At 39.5% G+C, this 20,558-nt stretch overlaps 1 protein-coding gene across 1 annotated transcript in view; it reads left to right on the top strand.

The window, feature by feature from the left end:
- LOC136885280 (microtubule-associated protein futsch) overlaps window positions 1-11,485 on the top strand; it is a 57,010-nt gene extending 45,525 nt beyond the window's left edge. The window contains exon 10 of the mRNA XM_067157784.2: window positions 9,038-11,485. Within this exon, the coding sequence (XP_067013885.2) occupies window positions 9,038-10,157 (1,120 nt within the window). The 3' untranslated portion in view covers window positions 10,158-11,485. The remainder of the gene's footprint in view (window positions 1-9,037) is intronic.
- The last annotated feature ends 9,073 nt before the right edge of the window (window positions 11,486-20,558 follow it).

The raw sequence follows: 20,558 nt of genomic DNA, 5'->3' as shown, positions 1-20,558 counted from the left end.
CTCCCTGGGTAGGACTGCCTCTGAAAAGGGTCGCTACCTGCTACCTACAGTACGTTGGCCTGATAATCCACTTAATATAGCGACAGGATTTCTAATGAAGGCTGAATTTCCCTCTGTGTGTGGATGTGTTGGCGGTACTCTCTTTAACATTGATGCGTGTCATCATTTGAGAGGTTATTTTTAAAGTTGCTGAAAAGGATGTCCTATTTCTCCTTGACAACTTCCAGCATGACCAGCTTCTTGTAATAACCTTTCTTTCCCATGATAAGAACCTTAAAACTAACGGTACCACAATCATACCGTCAAGTTCCCTGCAAAAAATAAAGCATTAAAATCATAGAGTATTTGGCCTATACAGTTTGCCCATGAAATAAATTTGATCGGCTTACTCATTCGCAAAGACGTTTCACTTTGCAAAGAAATTGAAAAGTACAACCTAGATCATGGTGGAACAGAAAGAGTTTGCACTTTGCAAGAATTGAAAAGTGCAAAGTTGAAAAGTTGCAAAGTTTGTTCGTGGAACAGGCCCTCGGTTAGGAAATTTCAGGATAACGACAGTTTGGTGCTAACAGGATATGAATCCATACTGGGCCCTCATGGAATGGGAAACAGAAATGAAGAGGGAGAATATATGCTAGATCTATGCACAAGATACAACCTGATAGTGAGTAACACTTGGTTCAAGAAAAGGGACTCCCATAAAATCACAAGATATGCCTGGGATGATAAAATAGGTACCTCATCATTCCTCAAGGTTTGTATGATGCTATCACAGCAACGCGGCTTCACAGGAGTGGGATACAAGTTTTGTTTTGTTCGTCTAACAGAGACAAAAATTTAGTAATGCACAATTTATGGTTCAGTTTATAGTAATTTATAACTGGCACACCTTATTGCTAAGAATTGCTTCCAGTTTACGTCAGCAACAGATAAGGAAGTGCTCGGTTAATTGGTTTATAGGACTTCTACCGTATGTATACATGTCCAAATATTTGCTATTAAATCCAAAATCTTCAAAATATGCATTATGCATGAATTTTCTCCTCATCATTTTACAGTTCCAGTTTCCCGGGTACTGTGGCGAGCTTCTTCCATTCTGTCTTATTGAGATACGTTCTGTTGTTAATGACGTCCTCCCATGTCCTTCCCCGATATGCAATGTCCATCCAGTGGGTTCTTCGTCTTCCCACCATCTGTTTTCCTGCCACATGTCGCTCCAAGTTAACGTATGCTGTCCTTATTGGCTCCATCCTCATTACATGCCGGAACCACCTCAGTCTGGACATGCTGATCCAATCTAACAATGATGTCCCAATCCCAGCTTCCTTCCTAACCTCATCATTCCTCAACTTGTCCAGTTTGGTTTTTTGAATTGTGGACCTAAGGAACTTCATCTCGGATGCCTGCAACCTTGATGAGTCTTCCTTAGTGAGGGTGCAGGTTTCAATACCATATGTTAAGATTGGTATGAAGTACTGATTGAAAATCACCAGCTGCACTCTATTTGTCACCTCCTTTGTGGCTTGTGTACCTCGAGATATTACACTGCCGAGGTATGTAAAGCTTTCTACACTTTCTAGTGGTTGGTTCCCTAGCATGATGTTTGCTGTTCATCCCTCTCTGTTTATTGCTACAACTACTGTTTTGAGTTTGCTTATCTTGAGACTGAACTCCTGGAACTTAACCTCCCATTCATTGAGTCTCGACTGTACTTGTTCCTCAGTTTCTCCCCAGATCATTACATCATCAGCGAAGGCCATTGCATTTAGTTCACCAGAGGTTTTCTTGATATTCTTCATTATGTCATCCATGATGGTGATAAACAAATATCGGGATAGTGCACTGCCTTGCTGGACTCCACTTTCCGTCTTGAACCAGGACGAATGTCCGTCACCCAATCGCACACAGCTGGTACAGTGCTCATACAGCATCTAAATTTTCCTCACCAGTCCCTCTGGCACGTTACTTTTTCTCAGGCATTCCCATATCTTCTCTCTTGCAATGCTGTCATATGCCTTCTCATTGTCAAGGAAAACCATAAACAATTCTTTGCCTTTTTCCCAATATATTTCCGTTATCATACAGACATTGAAGATTAGGTCTGTTGTGGACCTGTTAGGCCTGAAGCCATACTGTTCCTCTTCAAACTGGCTGTAAGATGACTCGCAATCTGCTCTGTAGGATTTTCTCAAAAATCTTAAGCCCATGGGAAAGGAGTGTTATTCCCCGGTAGTTGGAGCATTTTCGGCAATTTCCTTTCTTAAACAGGGGGATAATAACACCCTTGCTCCAATCAATAGGTATCTTGGCATCTTTCCAAACTGAATTGAACACTCTTCTGCTGTCTTCCTTCAATTTTTGAGTACATTTCTCTCAGCAATTTTTCTCCTCTTCTACTACTCTTTTAACTCTCACTTTCATGTCCCGGTAAACTTGCTCGAGGTCTCTGATCTTCCCCTCGCCACTTACTTGTTGTGGTTTGGATTTCTCTCTATCTCGTTCTTTTTGTGCTGTGTTCCTTTTCTTTATTGAGGATCTTACTCTTTCATTCCACCATGGTGTCTCTTTTTGCCTTACTCTCGCACTTGCCTTGCCGCAAAGCTCTATTGCTTCTTTTATCAAAACATGCAAACATGCAGGGAAAAAGAATGGTTATTTGGAATCGTTGAGTCATTAAACAAATAGTTGCAAAGTTTGTGAATTGTAACCAGCTTATTTAAACACATGCATTTGCATGGAAATCTGGGCAGTAGTTATAACTGTTGCACCATTCAGTACATGATTCCATCTGTCATTGAGAGTGCCACCAATCTGCCTAGGGACCTCGAAAGATATGGAATCAACATTCTTCTCTCATTTTCACCTCTTCTGAACCCTCTTGCCGATGGAGGCTAAACTTGGACTTAAAACGGCATCCAGAGTGTTACTATGGATTGGACACTAATATTGGTCGTTTTACATGTCATCCCTTCCCCTAGGTGTGCTAACGCCCGCAGTATTAAGCCATATGTGTACTAACATTGCTTGAACATTTCACGCATGCATCCATAACTTGGTCATTTTGGACCCTTCTCAACTTCCTTTCCGACTAGTGCTGAACTCCAGTGTGTCACAGTTCTCCTCGGCAACCCTGAAAAGTATGGATTCGCTAGTAATATCGGTCTCTTTCAGTTGTTTTTTTACATTTCACACCCTCCACCCTCCTCCAGGAGTGCTGGGGTGTCGTGGCCCCACTGTCGTTTTTCCAGATCGTAAGTTCTGTGTGTGCCAAGTTTGATTGAGAGCTATGCTGGAGCATACTCACATTCATTCATAACTTTGTCATTTTATACGTTCACCACCTTTTCATCCCTGTCAAAAGTGGTGCTGTGGGTGTCTTACCCCAACAGCTTTCCTTTTCCCAGAAAGTTATCTTTGTACCAGTTTTGGTTGACAGCTATACTAGAACATAAATGTGCAATCTCGCTACTATAGAATCCTTGAGTTGACATTGCCATGGTCACTTTATCCGATTCTTAGACCAGGTTATTGTGGTGCCAATATCTCCAGAGCGGTTGGTTTTAGGGAACTTAGGGCCTTGCCAAGTTTTGTTTTTCGCATCCTGAGGCTTAAGATGAACTTTGTCTCGTTCTTATATGAGAAATTTGATATTTCACCTCTATTGGCCTATGTTAATGTGCCAAAGGGCCTAAATCTAGGGCTGTTAAAATTTCTTTTAGGTAGGATTATGTACAGGGTCCAAAAATGAATGGGATATAAGGGCGAAATCTAACAGTCCTGTCTAAAACTTATATAAACACTGTAACTACATCGTTTATTATGATCAGGGGGCGGATTTCTATGTCCTAAAAATATATGAAATATGTATGCATTTATGACCTTGAAAACATAAAAATATGACCTATAAAATTCAAAATATGATTTAATGAATAACATCTACGTTACATAGAAACAATTTTATTACGATTGCTACAGGCTGCAATTAATTTAGAGTTTAAAAATTTTGATTCTTTGAAATCTTTAACCCAAAATCAACTAAAATGATGAATATTTCATGAATTCGTTAAGGTTACACTGCATACTCCTAGGCAAGGACGGACTCTGTGGAAGACAAACACTACAGTTACTTTCACTATTCAATCAGTTTTAATTTATACACAAAACATATGTTATTTGAATGAAACTTTCATACCTGATCTAGTCTCCAGTATCAGAATGACCACATGCATCTTAAGATTGTTGAATGAGAATCCCCTCCTTTTGTCGCTGAATATCGTTTTGTAGCGAGAAAAACTTCTTTAGACATCACACGATGTAACGGGAGCGTACTTGAATAGAGTTAAATCACTCTTAGAAAATTCCTGGAAATCTGCAGATGAAGGGTTTCCACAAAGAATGTCACTTATTCCACGCAGGTACACAAGTCCGCTATTTTTTTTCAGTACATTTTCTAATTTTCTACACATCCTAGATGGTGGTGGTGGTGATTATTGTTTTAAGAGGAAGTACAACTAGGCAACCATCCTCTATATAACACTAATCAGAGAGAAAAAATGGAAGGGGTCCGACACTTCGAAAAATGAAGATATCGGCCAAAGGAAGACAAGGGCCACGAAGGGCGTGAAAATGAAAGACTCCCTAGCCCTCGCAAACCTAATAGCATCGGGGTCGGAAAAGAACAAGAGTTGACCAAGGGAGATCGGATAGGATAGATGAAAGTAAGGAGCCTAGCACAAGTAAGTGGAAGCAATGCCAGGACTCAGCTGAGGGCCCCGTGGTCGCCAACCCACGCTCCAAAGTTCAGAGCCCCTGAAGCCCCTTTTAGTTGCCTCTTACGACAGGCAGGGGATACCGTGGGTGTTATTCTACCGCCCCCACCCACAGGGGGATACACATCCTAGATGCTATTGTTCTTTTGCATGCTTTAATCCTGTTCAATGCACTTTACAACATCCAGTGCATCGCTTAGTTCTGCACCTGAAACTTCCAGTTGCGTGATTGCTCCAGATAAAGAATAAAAATTGTACTTTATGTAAGCCAGGTCCGTTTTTAATGTAGTGCTTGAAAATAAATCTTGAGTGGTTTTTATGGAGGACAATTCTGCAGGATCAAAAGACTTCACGATCTTCTCCACGACATCTAAGTTGCTGCAATAGTACACTGAGGCATCAAGACAAGTCCCCCATCGCATTATAACTGGCTTGGGAGGTAGGGTAGTGAAGGTGCTTCTCCTTGAAATTTCTGAACGAAGAGTGGAGCTTTGACAAACACTTTCTTAGAGTTCGATATTAATTTATCAACTTCAGGGTAGCTTCTTCTAACTTCTTCAGCTGCCCTATGCAAGGCATGTGCAAGACATGTCACATGTATCATTTTCGGGTTTAGCATTTTAAGTTCCTTGGCTGCCTTCACCATATACGGAGCAGCGTCAGTTACAAATAGAAATGTGTTTTCTCGCTTTGCCCCGTTTGGCCACAACAGATTCACTGAATTGTCGATGAGAACTGCAATGGTGGAATGGTTTGTCTTCTCTAGCACTTCATATGTCAGGAGGAACGTATCTCCAGGCCAGTCTTCCTTCAGCGTGCCAACGATCACATTTGCTACATATCTTCCATCCACATCTGTGATCTCGTCTATTGAAACCCATATTTTACTGTCTCCCAGGCCACGCCTTATTGTATCCAACATCTCTTCATAACAAGAGGTCAGATAGCCCTTCCTGAGAGTAGATTCTTTGGGAACAGGATGCTTTGTATATTTTTCAAGAAACTGTCTGAAGCTTCGGCTGTTAAGTTTCTTTAAAGGAATATTAGACGAAACCATCATCTTGCAGAGATCTTGTCATAATTGTGAACACTGTGAACTTGATGTCGGGGTTTCGAATAGCAGACGTTGCCTATTTTTGAGTGCAGAATATCTATTTACACAATTTACAGTATTACAGTGTTGTTGCACAGAGAAGCGTTTTTCGGCAGTAACTTTTACCTCGCACAATTTACAGAATAATATCACTCCATCCATACTGAATATGTTTTCATCGAACTCGCAAACAAAACTTTGCAACTTCCCACAAATTGAGACATTCGTTTTAGGCATATTGAAAGGAAGTGGATGACTGAAGCTCCCTGATGACCCAGGTCACTCAGTGTGTTGAAGGGCGAAGGAGAGAGATAAGAACAATGACAAATAACTGCAGAATTACCTCTGCTTCTGTGTAAACAATAGCCCAGGAATTGACCCAGCTAGCAAACAATAGCTCCTGTTAGAAACATTCCATACACTACTTTAGAATGGTTCTTCAGTAGTATATTCCAGTCTATCCTGAAAAAAATTAATTTCTAGAGCTTATTCTGATTTTTATTAAACCAAATTCAAATTACCAAAATATGCCGTTATAATGATATTTTGTTCAAAATATGTCATAAAACTTAGCCTAAATATGCATTTATATGCCCAATAAAACCTGTTTAATTTTGATTATCATGCTTGGAAAATACAAGACTATAAGTTATAACGTTAACTTGTCATAGAAATCCGCCCCCTAATTATGACATATCGTATAAAATGGTGTATTTCGATCACATTTTTGTTTGTTACACGTGTGCGGACAACAATTTTCAAATTCTTGTTTGCATTAGATTGTAGATGAAAGGAGTCGAGGCAAGCATCGCTGTGAGGATGTCGCGGAAAGTGTTTAATATTGAAGAAAAATCGTGCATAATATGGCGATTACAAAACAGTTGGCATCGTGAACAAATTGAATATACTACAGACGACATCATTCCTCACTTATTCTTGTAGTAGCTGCCACTGACTGTTTACTTTTAGCTATTTTATTACCTGTCAATTGTGTGTGAAGCAAATTTTTGTAGATTTCGTTATTGTGACGTTGACTGATACTTCATCCCTTTCCTACCTCCATCCATAGGGGCGACTCACCCCCACAGTGCCTTTTTTGGAGACAGTCATGTGTAGCAGAATCTATCCTTGGTCTAGCCAACTTCGAACACCAGGCCTTGAGCTGACGTTGCCATGGTTACAGCCAAACATTTGTTCATCTGATTTCTAGAGCGGGGTAGTGGGACGGCAATATCTCTATAACGGTTGGTTTTAGGCCCTTAAAACATGATTTTCAGGGCCCTCCTTACAGAGTTTTCTTCTTCACGTTGTGAGGCTTAAAACGAGCTTTGTCTTGTCTTTATGCAACAAATTTGATATTTCGTCTATATATTTGCGTGTAATGACTTTTATAGGGACATTTTTGATACCTTGGGTTACATTATTTCAATTTTCATGGAGATCGTAATTGTTTTGAAAATAAAATACAGCCCATTTTATGTACTGGTAATGTAGTTATCTATAGGTGAAAGAATTTTTAAAATTGGTGCAGTAGTTTTTTACTTTATCCGTTACAAACAATTATGCGAACATACAAGTCTTTTTCTCTTTATGATAGGTTTGTTCCAACACAAACAGGAACAAACTGTCTGACGCCTGCGCGTTAAGGAAAGAGCGTTCCAACAAACTTAAAACTTAAACGCGGACTTGGAGTTGGTTGTTCCAGTAGACTGCAGGCTGTTCATGAACCAGTTTGCTGACTGGCAAAGCAGTTCGTGGTTCATTAGTTAGTGACATGTGCAGTACACCAAAATAACAGTTAGCTGCGCATTGTGGTTCATGGCTGTGAACAGATGATCAGTCATCATCCGGTGGCAGCAGACGACACATTGTACATACTATTACAATCAAATACAGTAGAAGTACGGCGTTATTATATAATTAAAAGGTCATGTTTGACTACACACTGACAAAATAAGACATCGCATAATAAAAAGACTAAAAGCATATCTGTAAAACACACACTAACATACAAAGAATTTTAATTTACATTGTATTTGCTATGTGTTTGACAGACTGAAAAGCCTTTGCTACATTTAACTAAGTCAACACTGGAAAACATGGCTTCATTTTTAACAAAAAAAAAAAAAAAAGAAAAAAAACAAAACAATGATAATTGACGATATTGAAGGCGATTCTGATAATTTTATGAACTCAGACTCTAGTGAAGATGATCTGGAGATACATTACAATATCCCAAGACCGAAAAATGAACATTATTTAGGGAAGTTATTACTTTTTACTTGTTTGCAATTATATTTAAATGATATTTATTTATTTATTTATTTATTTATTTATTTATTTATTTATTTATTTATTTATTTATTTATTTATTTATTTATTTATCACATACCGATTGGTTTTGTTAGTAATTTCACTTAACGAATTATCAGTAAAAAGCCATTGAAAAACTCTAATTCAGTCTCTGGTTTCACATGTCGCGGTGGTTTGTAGCCTGAAACCACTGTATACGGCGATTTCTTGAAATCGGGATCTGTTGATTTATAATTGTGCCAGCCATCAGCATCAGCTACACGTTGGGTTACAGTACACAAGCCGACCATCGCCAGTTCACTTGTAGGCACCGCCGAATGCTATCAGATGTGTTCATTAGGGTGCAAGGAAGGAAAAGAGGTGCGAAAATACTGCGGTTTTGTACAAGGACCTGACATATACACCATTGAACAGTACACTGTATATGACTAAGAGAGCACATGGCAACCATGTTTGTTTACTATCGCTTGAGCTTGCGCAGCTGATGTCTACACTGCCATCTAAATAATAGATTTTGACCGACGGTTAAATAATATCTAGATTTTACAAAATTCCACGCTGAACCAAAAGATGGCATTACAGTATAGCATTGTGTATTTTGTTGGCTAAGACACGTCAGGTGAGCAGTGGGCGATACATTGTCATTTGGGGTCTCATCTGAGAGAGGAGGGGTAACAGTTAATAGGCAGAAAATCTTGTACAGTTTAATAGACTTTCTTCTTTAATAAGAATGCAAGACATGAGTAATTCTAGCTGTATGTGACTTCATTAAACTTCATTGACAGTAACTAAATGTGTGATAAACATGCCTTTGCAATGTGTGCCTATTTTTTTTTTACAACAGAACTTGTTAACTTTCTAGGGCTGGTATCCACATCAGTAAACCGCACGAGCTCTCGACGATCATCGAAGTGGACACGCCTCAGAAACTGAAAGGCGACTCTGTATTGTCTGATGGGACCCCGCAGAAGGTAGAAGAGGAGCAGCAGTCTCCCGACATCATGGCTGAGTTAGTGAGACGCAACATTCTACACAGCCCCTTCAAGTGGATGAAGAAGATGGAACATTCCCAGGTTGAACAGCCTGACACTGGAGTCACCGATTTGCTGCGTTCCTCCACGATGTTGAAAGACCAAGCCTCCTTCGCACAGGTGGAATCGACGGCCAAAAGTACGCAGGCAGACGTAGCAACGAGCACTGGTGTTACCTTGTGTAGCCAGATGGACTCGGCGGCCAAGAGTACGCAGGTAGACATGGAAATGAGTACTGGCAGCCAGACCAAAGGGTCCTCCAATGTGGGGTTCTTCCACTCAGAGGAAGACGCTTCAACTCCTGTTTCTCGACTAGTCAAGTTCAGGTCGGCGCAGGCGGCAAGCAAAGATCGTGTCTCTACGGTTATACAGTCCACTTCGGAGAGAAAAGAGTCTGCAGAAATACAGAGCAAAGGAGTGTTCCTTTCGTCTGAAAATTCTAAACATGTCTCTCAGGAGTCGACTGCTTCCGAGGCCAAGGAAGCTCACCTACCACCTCTCCACATCAATAGTACAGACTCGTCACCAGAAGATTTGGAATCGACCTTCAAAAGACTTGGTATTGGGTGGGCCAGTGCCATGTTGCGTAAGACGCAAGAAGCTTTAGCCATGAGCTCGTCAAGCTCGGACTACTCGCCCCAGAGACGATCGCGGCACCAGAAACTGTGGCCTTCGTCTAAGCCCTCTCCAGACTCGATGGACGATTCCCATGATGATAGTTTTCCTCAGCGAGTCAGGGACCACTCTACGCCACTGATATTGTCAGACACGAACAGTAAGATCGACAGCAATAAGGGTAAACATCACGTGTCATTTACTGCGGAGTCTGAGATCTCCACAGTGCAGCAGAGTTCGCCTACGGACAACTCAGACTTGAGCATCAAGACTCCCAACGTGTCTCTCAGGATCAGGACTCATTCCTCTAGTCATTCCTCCAAGAGCAGCAGCTAACGTCTGCTGTCAAAGCCTTGGGCAGCATCACGCTGTTTGTGGGTTTTGATATAACGTACAACAATATGGTGTTCTGGCCTGGGGTGGTTTGCAAGTATACCACTTGGTGGTTTTGAGTCTTCTGATCTACACAAGTGTCTTGGGTATTTCTGTCCAGTTTTCTGTTATTTAAACTGAGACTGTGGATGACGTTATTTGCTGTAGATAGAACACATTGCAGACAACGAGTGTCTAAGCCACTCTTCCTTTATAGTTTTAGCTTGATAGTCAGTCTGCGAGGTCAAGTCAATCAATTCCTGGACTGATCTCGTAAATAGTGCACCATGTACCTTAGCTCTCTTTAAAAGTAGTCCCCGTTGAGCCGAGACATGGATTCCAACAGTACTGCCACAATCAGAAATATTTCAAGAAGTCATTTTCTCATGGCTTGTTCCTCCACTGTCTGAAGTCTGTGCCTCTTCAGCTGTATTTTCAGTTTTAAAAAGAAGTCGCAAGGCATAGAGTCAAGCAAATTCAGCATAGAAAGCAACATTAACTGTATGAATATTTTCACAGATACGCTGATACACTTTTGCAAGCAAGCATTTCTGGTGTGGAAATGGACACTGGGCAACAGTCGAAGGTCTACACCCTTTAGGGCATAAAAATCACTCAAATGTTCGGGAACATCCCATAGCCTGCTCTTCTGCATTTCATGGCATTCTGAAGCTGTTCTCTCTTGCTTGAAGTAAACCCAGTGTTCTTGTAAATCCTGGATTCTACTGTCCACAGAGAGCACGTAATTACAAACAGAGAACAAGCTTGTTTTCAGCACGTACACATGGTAGCACAAGGATAAGGATCATGACTGGACCTCGTATACCTTTTGTGAGATGTACAGTTGGTAACAGTTTACCTCATATTGTCAAGTGTATTAGCCTGAAGCACTTGGACGTAAATCACGGCTCATATTATCTCTTGTTAGCCTCTTCATATTTTTTATAATGTTGTGAATATGATTATAATTAGCCGTTTGTTATCTCCCACTGCAACGAGCTGTCCTTTTCATCACTCTGATGCTGGCTTCCAGCATTTTATCATCCAGTTTCGAAATGCAGATGTTTGATATGTAACTGTTCTCCCATTCTTAAAGAATCTCGGGAAGAAATAATGAACGTGACTAGCCTGACAGCCTCGTGGTCCTGGGTTCAGATTATCAACACACTTTTATTTTGTGCCATAATTGTTTTGTACATATGTATTTTACATTAAAAGGGCTGGATTCCTATTTTTAAATAATGTATGTTTAAGAGAGATTTTAAACAAATGAACTTATTATGCATTTGATAACAAACTAATATATATATTTATTTGTATGTTTGTGGACTTTTATTTTATATTTATAAATCCTTCCCTTATGCATTAATAACCCTTCTTAAATTGTAAACAATCTAACACTGGTCAGCAAAGTAAAATCTATGTTTACTGGGGGCAAAAGTGGTCCACCTATTCAATATGAAATTATTAATGAAAATCTAAGTTAACTATACTTTTGTTAAAAAATCGCAGGCTATAATCTCATTAAAAAAATGTATGGGACTAATTTTGACTTAAAAATATGAGATCATCCTCAACCATTACATTAAACCAAAATTTGCAACATTTAATAAAATACACTGAACAGCACAAAATATCTAAAATATGTAATGAAAAAAAATGGGGAAAGCTGTGGAAATAGATGAAGTAGCCATAGAAATGATCAAGGCTGCAGAACCAGCAGGAGTTCAGAAGTGGAAGGAAATGAGCTGGAAATATGGGAAGGATATTTATAGACTTAGAAAAGACATGCAATAGCATCTCCAGATCAAAAATTAGGGAAAGCCTGACACACAGTGGCAATGATGAAAGCAACATATGATGATTGGTGCAGCTGTGTCAGGACAAAAATGGTTTGTAATTGACAATGGGTTAAGACAAGGGAGTGTGTTGTCACCTGGTGATGGATGACATCGTAAAGGTAACAAGCCAAGATTATTGCACGGAAAGAATGACTGAATGTAATGATTATGAAGTGATCTCAAGAAGAAAAGAGGAGGTGGTACAACAGCTGAATGTACTGAATAGAAGGATTGAACAATGGGGATTGAGGATCAATTTGGAATTAGCTATGATGACGTGTGCAGCAGGAACGTGGACGACGACTCAGATGAGAATAGAGTACAAGCATGAGTGTGGTATAGAAGACAAAGAGGGAGAAATCAAGACATGCAAAAAGAGCCATATGTGCAAAACCTAAATGGTAAACTGGAACAGAACTGATTGAGTTGATCTGAACATGTCAAGGGAATGAACAAAAGCATAAAACAACGAACGGTGGACTCGAACACAGTGTTGGATGAAAAAGAGTGAAGAGGAACCATGTTTGTCCCCACCCAGTGTCAGAATTGATGACGATTATCCGGTAATGAAATAAAATTACGCTTGTTCTTGAAAATCCAATGTGTTCAAAAAGGAATTATTCGAGATCTGCTTCTCATAGAAGGTCGCTTAATGATTCGAAGGTTGAGAACTAAGCTTTTTTTCGTTATAATTTTTATCACGTTATCGCTCTTTAGCCATATGAATAATACGTTACATTTGGAATAATACAGCTGCGTTAGTTTCTTCTTATATTCTTGCATTGCATTATTATGTAGGCTAAGGAAATAAAATGAAAAGGGACGACTAATATTTTTTAACTTACAACCAAAGCAATGTTCAAGGAATTATTTTGTGGATATAGTTCCCCTCAATAAATTCAGGTGTTATGGGAAACAAATTACGGCTCTGAGGTCGAGATTTTGAATCAAAGAAGAAATATTATTTAAATATTGAGAATTTTTTTGTCTGTATTAGAGTAATTGATAAGGCTCTAAATGTATTTGTGAAGCCAGTGATGCTTTCACGGCCCTTACTTTTAGACATGATACAGGATTTTGGGCTTACGCCGTGTCAAGAAAATAAGGTGAAATTCTTTACGTTTCGCAGAAAACTTTGCGTCATCAGAGCAAAATCTCGACTATCCTGGAGAAAGGCTTCTCAAACAATGAACTTCGAATTTAGACGTTATATGGAAATGGTACGTTCATTCGTCACCAGATGTCTACGCTCGCGGTACAGCAATAGCGTTCGAAGCGGAAGCTGACGGAACCATCAGATTGACAGGGTCACATATAATGTGTACCGGTACGCAACAAAATAATGACATTGACATACTGTGTCGTGCAAGCGTTCAGCTGTAGCAGATCGTTGAAACTGTTCGCTGTTCTTGACAGGTGGTGACCTGTTAGGAGTGTTTGAAGCGGCTAGGTCCTGTCACTGGCTACCTATAGATTAGTAGTAGAGTAAATAGTTTAAGGGATGTCTGTGGATATTGGAGGTGGAGGTATGGGTCGACCTCCAGATGCGATTCCGGTATCTAAGGAAAATAAAATCTTAGAACAAATGTCTTTAGATGGGATGATAGTTGTTAGAGTTACTTAATCAAGAACCTATGGATAGCGAAAGAGTTAATCATAAGATGTAACATAATGCAGTGTCTCATATTGATAAAATAAACACCTATATAGAAACTCATACAGGGCCGTATATTGTCTTTGTCGAATTGGATGATCCGAAAAAAAATAGGACTTCTACGCCCTACGGCTTTAGGCAGACTTTTTTATGAACGGCAGATTCCCCACATAAAATACATTCACAGAAAGGGCCGCAACAGAATTCAAATTATTTTAGCTCTCGACAGGCTGCTAATAATTTTCCTTTCCAATCCGATTCTTCAAGAAAAACACTTGAAAGCTTTTGTACCATCCTCAAATGTAAATAAAGTTGGTTTTGTGAGGGGGGTTGATACATCTATATCAGAAACAGATATAGATTCACCCATTGAACTATAGAATTCACCATACCCGGTCATCAAGGTTCAAAGAATGAATCGAAGATCATCCAAGGAGGGTAATACTCAATACAAAACATACCTACCGGTACAATAAAGGTAATTTTTGAATCTCAAAAACTACCTAAGACAATTTCTATATTTAACGTACCGTAATTCTGGAAGTACAGGCATTCATTGTTTTACCTTTCATCTGTCGAAAATGTCAAAGATATGGGTATTCATCGACAAATTGTAGAGCTAGGGAACCTAGATGTGGGAAAATGCTTTTAATCATAACACCCAGGACTGTACACAGACACTGGTTAAATGCATCCAGTGTGAAGGTAATCATTAGGCAGGGGACGAAAGGTGTACCGAACATCAGCGAGAGAAAGAAATTAAAAGAATAATGAGTGTTGAAAATTAGTCCTTTTTTGAGCTAAAAAAAGTTTGGTGCATTGCAACAGGGTTTTAATCCACTAACAATACCACAGTATTTCCCCCGTTAGTGCCTTCTTTTAGTATATATGAACCATTACCCCTTCGTAAAAGGATGTTTACTGCTATTATCAATAGCCCATCCAGACAACCCTGTAGACCAGAATTCGATAGAAATACCTAACTATGTCCATTTGATAAGGGACCCTCCACGAGACAATCTATTCCGGAAATCAGACCTCATTTACTTTATAATTATGGGAATGTATCCTTAATAAATAGATCTACCAGTACAGAACAATTCCGTTCTAGGAACTGTATTACTGAGGCTTCTGTTTCTATGCCGGTCGAATCTTCTATTGTAAGCATTCAGTCGGAGGGGAAAGTTCAAGAATTATCGAAAAAATTTGAATTCATAATGAACCAAATGGGAACAAAATGTTCAGCGGCGTCATTTAAGTAAAGTTTTACACGATGAAGTTATTACTCTAACTAAAATGAGAATATTACAGTGGAACTGTCGGAGTATTTTAAATAAGAAACCAATTAATTCAGATTATACATTTTTTTGATCCACAAATCGTTATCCTTAGTGAAATATGGCTCAAAAGGAAATATCACTTCCGAGTCACTGGCTTCAATGTCGTACGATTAGATGGCGATGTTGCGAATGGTGTGTGTATCCTCGTTACAAATACTATACATTTCCAAGTCAGAGAGATAATAAATGAAATTCCCAATGTTCAAACAATTGCAATTACATTAAATAATTTAACAGTCGCTTCCTTATATTGTCCTCCTAAAATTAGGCCGACAATAGGGAATGTTTTTGAACAATTCAAAACGTCCACTATAATTGGTGGATATTACAATCTCCATAATCCGATTTGGGGTAGTGTTTCTTGTTGCAAAAAGGGCCGGGATATACAGAATATTATAAATAAGTCCCCCTATTAAAATTTTGAATGATGGATCACCAACACGGATCACTGCACCCAATACAAACCCCATTGCTATCGATCTAACTATTGCAACAATTCATTTAGCACATAAAGTGTTGAGGAAACAGGGAATGATACACATCAGAGTGATCATTTTCCTATTTTCATTAATATCACCTCGAACGCAGTCCGAAAGCCAAAAGAACCTCCGATGAGTGTGCGAAAAATAAAACATATGGGTACTTCGTTATTTCAAAGGTATATTCAGGATAAATTGTCTATTTTCGATAAAAAGAGGATAATGATCAATATAAGAATTTCTTAAATATTATACAGCTGTATTTAGACACGTACCACCCACTTGAACTTAAATACACGTCGAAATATTCGCCTAACGTTCGTTGGTGGGATGACGAATATTCAGCATGGGTACAGCGTCGAAAAACTGCTTTAAAGAAATTCCGACATGAAGGGACAATAACAACTTATCTTCAATTCAAGACCATAGCCGCACAAATTATTCAATGAGAAACGTCGATTTGCTTGGAAAGAGTTTACAAATTCATTAAATAGGCACACCCCTCTTCAAGATGCCTGGTCCACAATATTATAAACAATACCGACTGGGATAGTACAACTCTCCTTAATCTCACTCCTGATTATGTTGTACCTTTGCTCCAACATCCGATAACTGGAATTACTCATAAATTTCAAACATTGCTGTAACCAATAATCCAATCGGAATTCGATGTTGACTTAGACAGAGTGAACCGAATTCGCGCACTCGGGCGTCGCAGCGCGACCCCTCACATGCCAGCAATAAAAAAATGTCTCTCGCAAAAGTTCGTCCTGCGAGTTTATCCGGCAGGAAAGGGGCGTTGAAGAGTGGCAATCTGGAAACACTGTAACCACATGCAGGGTTATTATATCTGTCAGCACATATTAGTCGTGCTGTACAGTTGGTGCAGTGCATAGAGTTTTGGGGCGATCCTGGGTTGAGGCGCATGTTTTTTATTCAGTAAATGTAGTCTAGGTGGTATAGTATCTGGCATCTTAATCGTCAACAGCGATTGCAGCGGGTCCTCTAGAAACCATTTGCACTTACATACTACGATCCTAGAAAAGGACGAACAATCGTTTTCATTGGTCAGCTTTGAAACACGCCCTTTCCACGTCGTGGGTGTGAATGTATTCGCTGTTGACGATTAAGATGCCAGACACCATACCATCCAGACTACATTTACGAAATAAAAACATACGGCTCAACCCAGCATCGACCCCTCGACCTCCTGCATGCTAACCCAAACCTAAATCCATTGCACCAACTGTACAGCACGACTAACATGTGCTGACAGAGGTAGTTACCCTACATGACGTTATGTTGCCAGAAAGCCACTCTTCAACGTCCTTTTTCTGCCGGATATACTCGCAGGACGAACTTTCTTGAGATACATTTTTTTTATTGCTAGCATGTGAGGAGTCGCTCTGCGACGCCCGAGTGCGCGAATTTCGGTTCATTCTGTATAATAATAAAATCACTTCCTCAGGAATAGCTTATATATCATATCAGATGCTTACATGCTTATCACCAAAAGCTAAAAGTATCCTCCTTAAACATTTGACCTTATATTGGAATTTCGAAATATACCTATGGAGTGGACCTTTACGTATTAGTACATATAAAGAAACCTCGAGAACCGAAACATGATCCAAATAGTTACAGAGGAACTTCTTTAAGTTCTGTATTCGGAAACTGTTTCAAAAAATTTACTAAACAGAATAATGTGGGCTCTAGAATATTATGAACTTCTACCAAAATACCAATTCACATTTCTCAAAGATCGCAGCACGATTGATGCTTTGAATATTTTATTAGTAGATATACTGTTGGCAAAATCCAGAAAACGACACGTTATGGCTGCCTTTTAGATATTAAAGTTACTTATGACAACGTTAATATTTCCATCTTACTCCATAAACAAAGGAATATGGATTTTCCTTCCACGTTGAGTAATATCATAGGACAACTCTACACGCATCGGCGAGCATATCTACAACTCGCCTACCAAAGCAATTGCCGTAATCCATCGGTTGGACTTCCACAACGTGACAAGTCCGATTATTATACTGCGGATCTTGAAAGAGAAAGAGAAATTGTAAAAACAGCTCGGATACTACAATATGCAGACGATATAGTAATCTACTGCATTCACAATGCTATAGAGGAATGTCGGGTTTCCATACAGAATACTTTAGATGTCCTTCAGACATGAACGATACAAAATGGTTTAGAGGTAGCACAGGCTAAAGCTGAGTTCTAATATTTACCACAAAACGTATACCATAGTCCGCCTCTGTGGTGTAGTGGTTAGTGTGATTATCTGCCACCCCCAGAGGCCAGGGTTCGATTCCCGGCTCTGCCACGAAATTTGAAAGGTGGTACGAGGGCTGGAACGGTGTCAACTCAGCCTCGGGAGGTCAACTGAGTAGAGGGGAGTTCGATTCCCTCCTCAGCCATCCTGGAAGTGGTTTTCCGTGGTTTCTCACTTCTCCTCCAGGCAAATGCCGGGATGGTACCTAACTTAAGGCCACGGCCGCTTCCTTCCCTCTTCCTTGTCCAGCCCTTCAAATCTTCCCAACCCTCACCAAGGCCCCCGTTCAGCATTGGTCATCCTAAACAGTTGTATCCCCCGACCCAGAGTCTGAAGCTCCAGGACACTGCCCTTGAGGCGGTAGAGTTGGGATCCCTCGCTGAGTCCGAGGGAAAACCGACCCTGGAGGGTAAGCAGATTACGAACGAACGAACATATACCATATACCAGTCACCCATTAGATACGGCAAAAAGGAAACCTACATTAAACAAAACGTTCAGTATCTTCGGGGTAGAAATCGATATTAAACTATCTTGGAAAAATCATATGGCGATAGGGCGAAAAACAGAACAAAAACTACAAGTACAAAGATCCTTAATGAACAGAACTTGGGGAGCTGAGCCAGCTACACTTTTAACTGTACGGTATATAAAAACATTATAAGGTCAGTTTATAGATATGGGCATGTAGGGTCAAAAAGAGAGACGAGACAAAGTAGGTACAGTATAAAGCTATTAGACTGATTACCGGTACCATGAACTCGACTCCTACAAATGCTTTACTAGCTGAAGTTACCGAACCAGCGTTACATTTGAGACGCAAATATATAGCTACTAAATATCTTCTCAAGAAAATGGACAGATATCAACATCCGATCTTTCCCAAGCTGAAATTATTATCACAATGTTATGGAAATGGAAATGTATTACATGAAAAATATCCGGCAATTCTATGGGCATATGTTCAATTTATGTATATATTTACGACCTAACGTTGTTCAAACACGAAATCACCCTAAGTACTCTATCATGTTTCCTGCGAATATACAATTACCCAGTATTATATGCACAAAATTCGATGATAACGACATTTCGGAGAATTTAAAGAGACTGATAACAAATAAGTCATTAAGAATTACTTCAGATCAATATGACCAATATATCCCATTTTATACTGACGGGTCGAAACATCATGACACACCCGATGTTGGACCCACTTTTTATTCAACACAGCTGCAATTATACAAACAAATCATATTACCCCATATGATATCTATATACATAGCGGAAATATTTGCAGTTCGTCAAGTCTTACTATATATTAAACATTCAAATATCCAAAAAGCTCTCATATGTACCGATTCTCTCAGTGTTATTGAAGCATTAGAAAATCCGACCAAGGCGGGAAATTGGTATATAGAGCCACACTCATATGCATATGTATTTTCCTGAATTAAAACATACCCACAGATCACACCTTCAACAACACATCGGTATTGAAGGTTAATTGCTGCACTATACAATAAGATTTGCGTATTATATTTTAAGCCAGTTAAAATATGGGTCGAGCAGTTGAGAAGATTAGGTATGAAGTACTATAAAAATCTCTTTGTCACTGGAAGAATATATATGCAAACACAAAATTACTTTCATTTTCTTGTCACGAGGGAAACGGAAGAAAGACTGCGCATTCTTCTCTACTTCATAGTTACTGCAGCCAAACACAGCACGTACCTTTCCCCTCATGTTGAGAGGAGATATCAAGGAATGACACACGCTACTATTTAATTATGTCTTCTTCTTCTTCTTCTTCTCCTCCTTCTTCAAAGGTGTGGTTGGACTCATGTGTTATCGTCCAGTCACGAAAACATTAATTACTTTTACACTGACACATGTATCACTCGTATTGTACTTTAAAATGTAACTGATAGAAAAAACATACCATAGGAGTCACACAAGAAACGATGATAACATATAGACAGAGGGTAAAGAGATTTATATCCTACCAAAATTATGATAAACATTTTGCAATGAAAGAGAGAGCATAAAGAGACTGTCAGAGGGTTATAATATAATATGTGCATCATCAAGAAACTGATTTATGCTGTTCACAAGAGTAGGAGTTAGAGAGGATAATAAACACGAAATACTTGTGGGGAAGGGGATGCCCATGTTAAGCAAAGAGGATAGGAAGCGCTGGCGGGGAACATCAAAAGCAGGACATTGTACCAGAAGGTGATTACTGTCAGTATCAGACAAGCCACAAGCACAGGAAGTTGGGGGAGGAAGATGAAAACGATTTTTATATTGGGGAGTAAGGGCATGATTAAAACGTAGGCGTATAATAGATGTGATATGGCGCCGAGAGTACGTACCATAATAAAACCACGGTTTAAGAGGAATAACAGGTTGTAATTGATGATAAAAACGTCCCTTTTCTCGTGACGTTTCATTCCAATCGGACTGCCAATGTCGATGTGCTATTTCCCGCACTTCATGAATGAGATCAGAAGGGGGGATCGCAAGAAAAAGAGGGGGGATTGTTGTGATGCTCGTTTAGGTGCCTGATCAGCAGTCTCATTCCCCATGATACCAGAGTGACTGGGAACCCAAACTAGAGTTATATAAACACCAGAACGAGTAAGGATATATAAGAGATACTTAACGCTATATAAGTACCAATTAGGGGAAGAGAGAGGCGAGCATAAGGCATGCAGAACATTTTGTGCATCCGTGAAAATCGTAACCTTATCATAAG

The sequence above is a fragment of the Anabrus simplex genome, chromosome 14 (genome assembly GCF_040414725.1).
Source record: "Anabrus simplex isolate iqAnaSimp1 chromosome 14, ASM4041472v1, whole genome shotgun sequence".
Taxonomy (NCBI): domain Eukaryota; kingdom Metazoa; phylum Arthropoda; class Insecta; order Orthoptera; family Tettigoniidae; genus Anabrus; species Anabrus simplex.
The sequence above is the reverse complement of the archived record's forward strand: the minus strand, read 5'-3'. Positions and strand labels throughout refer to the sequence as shown.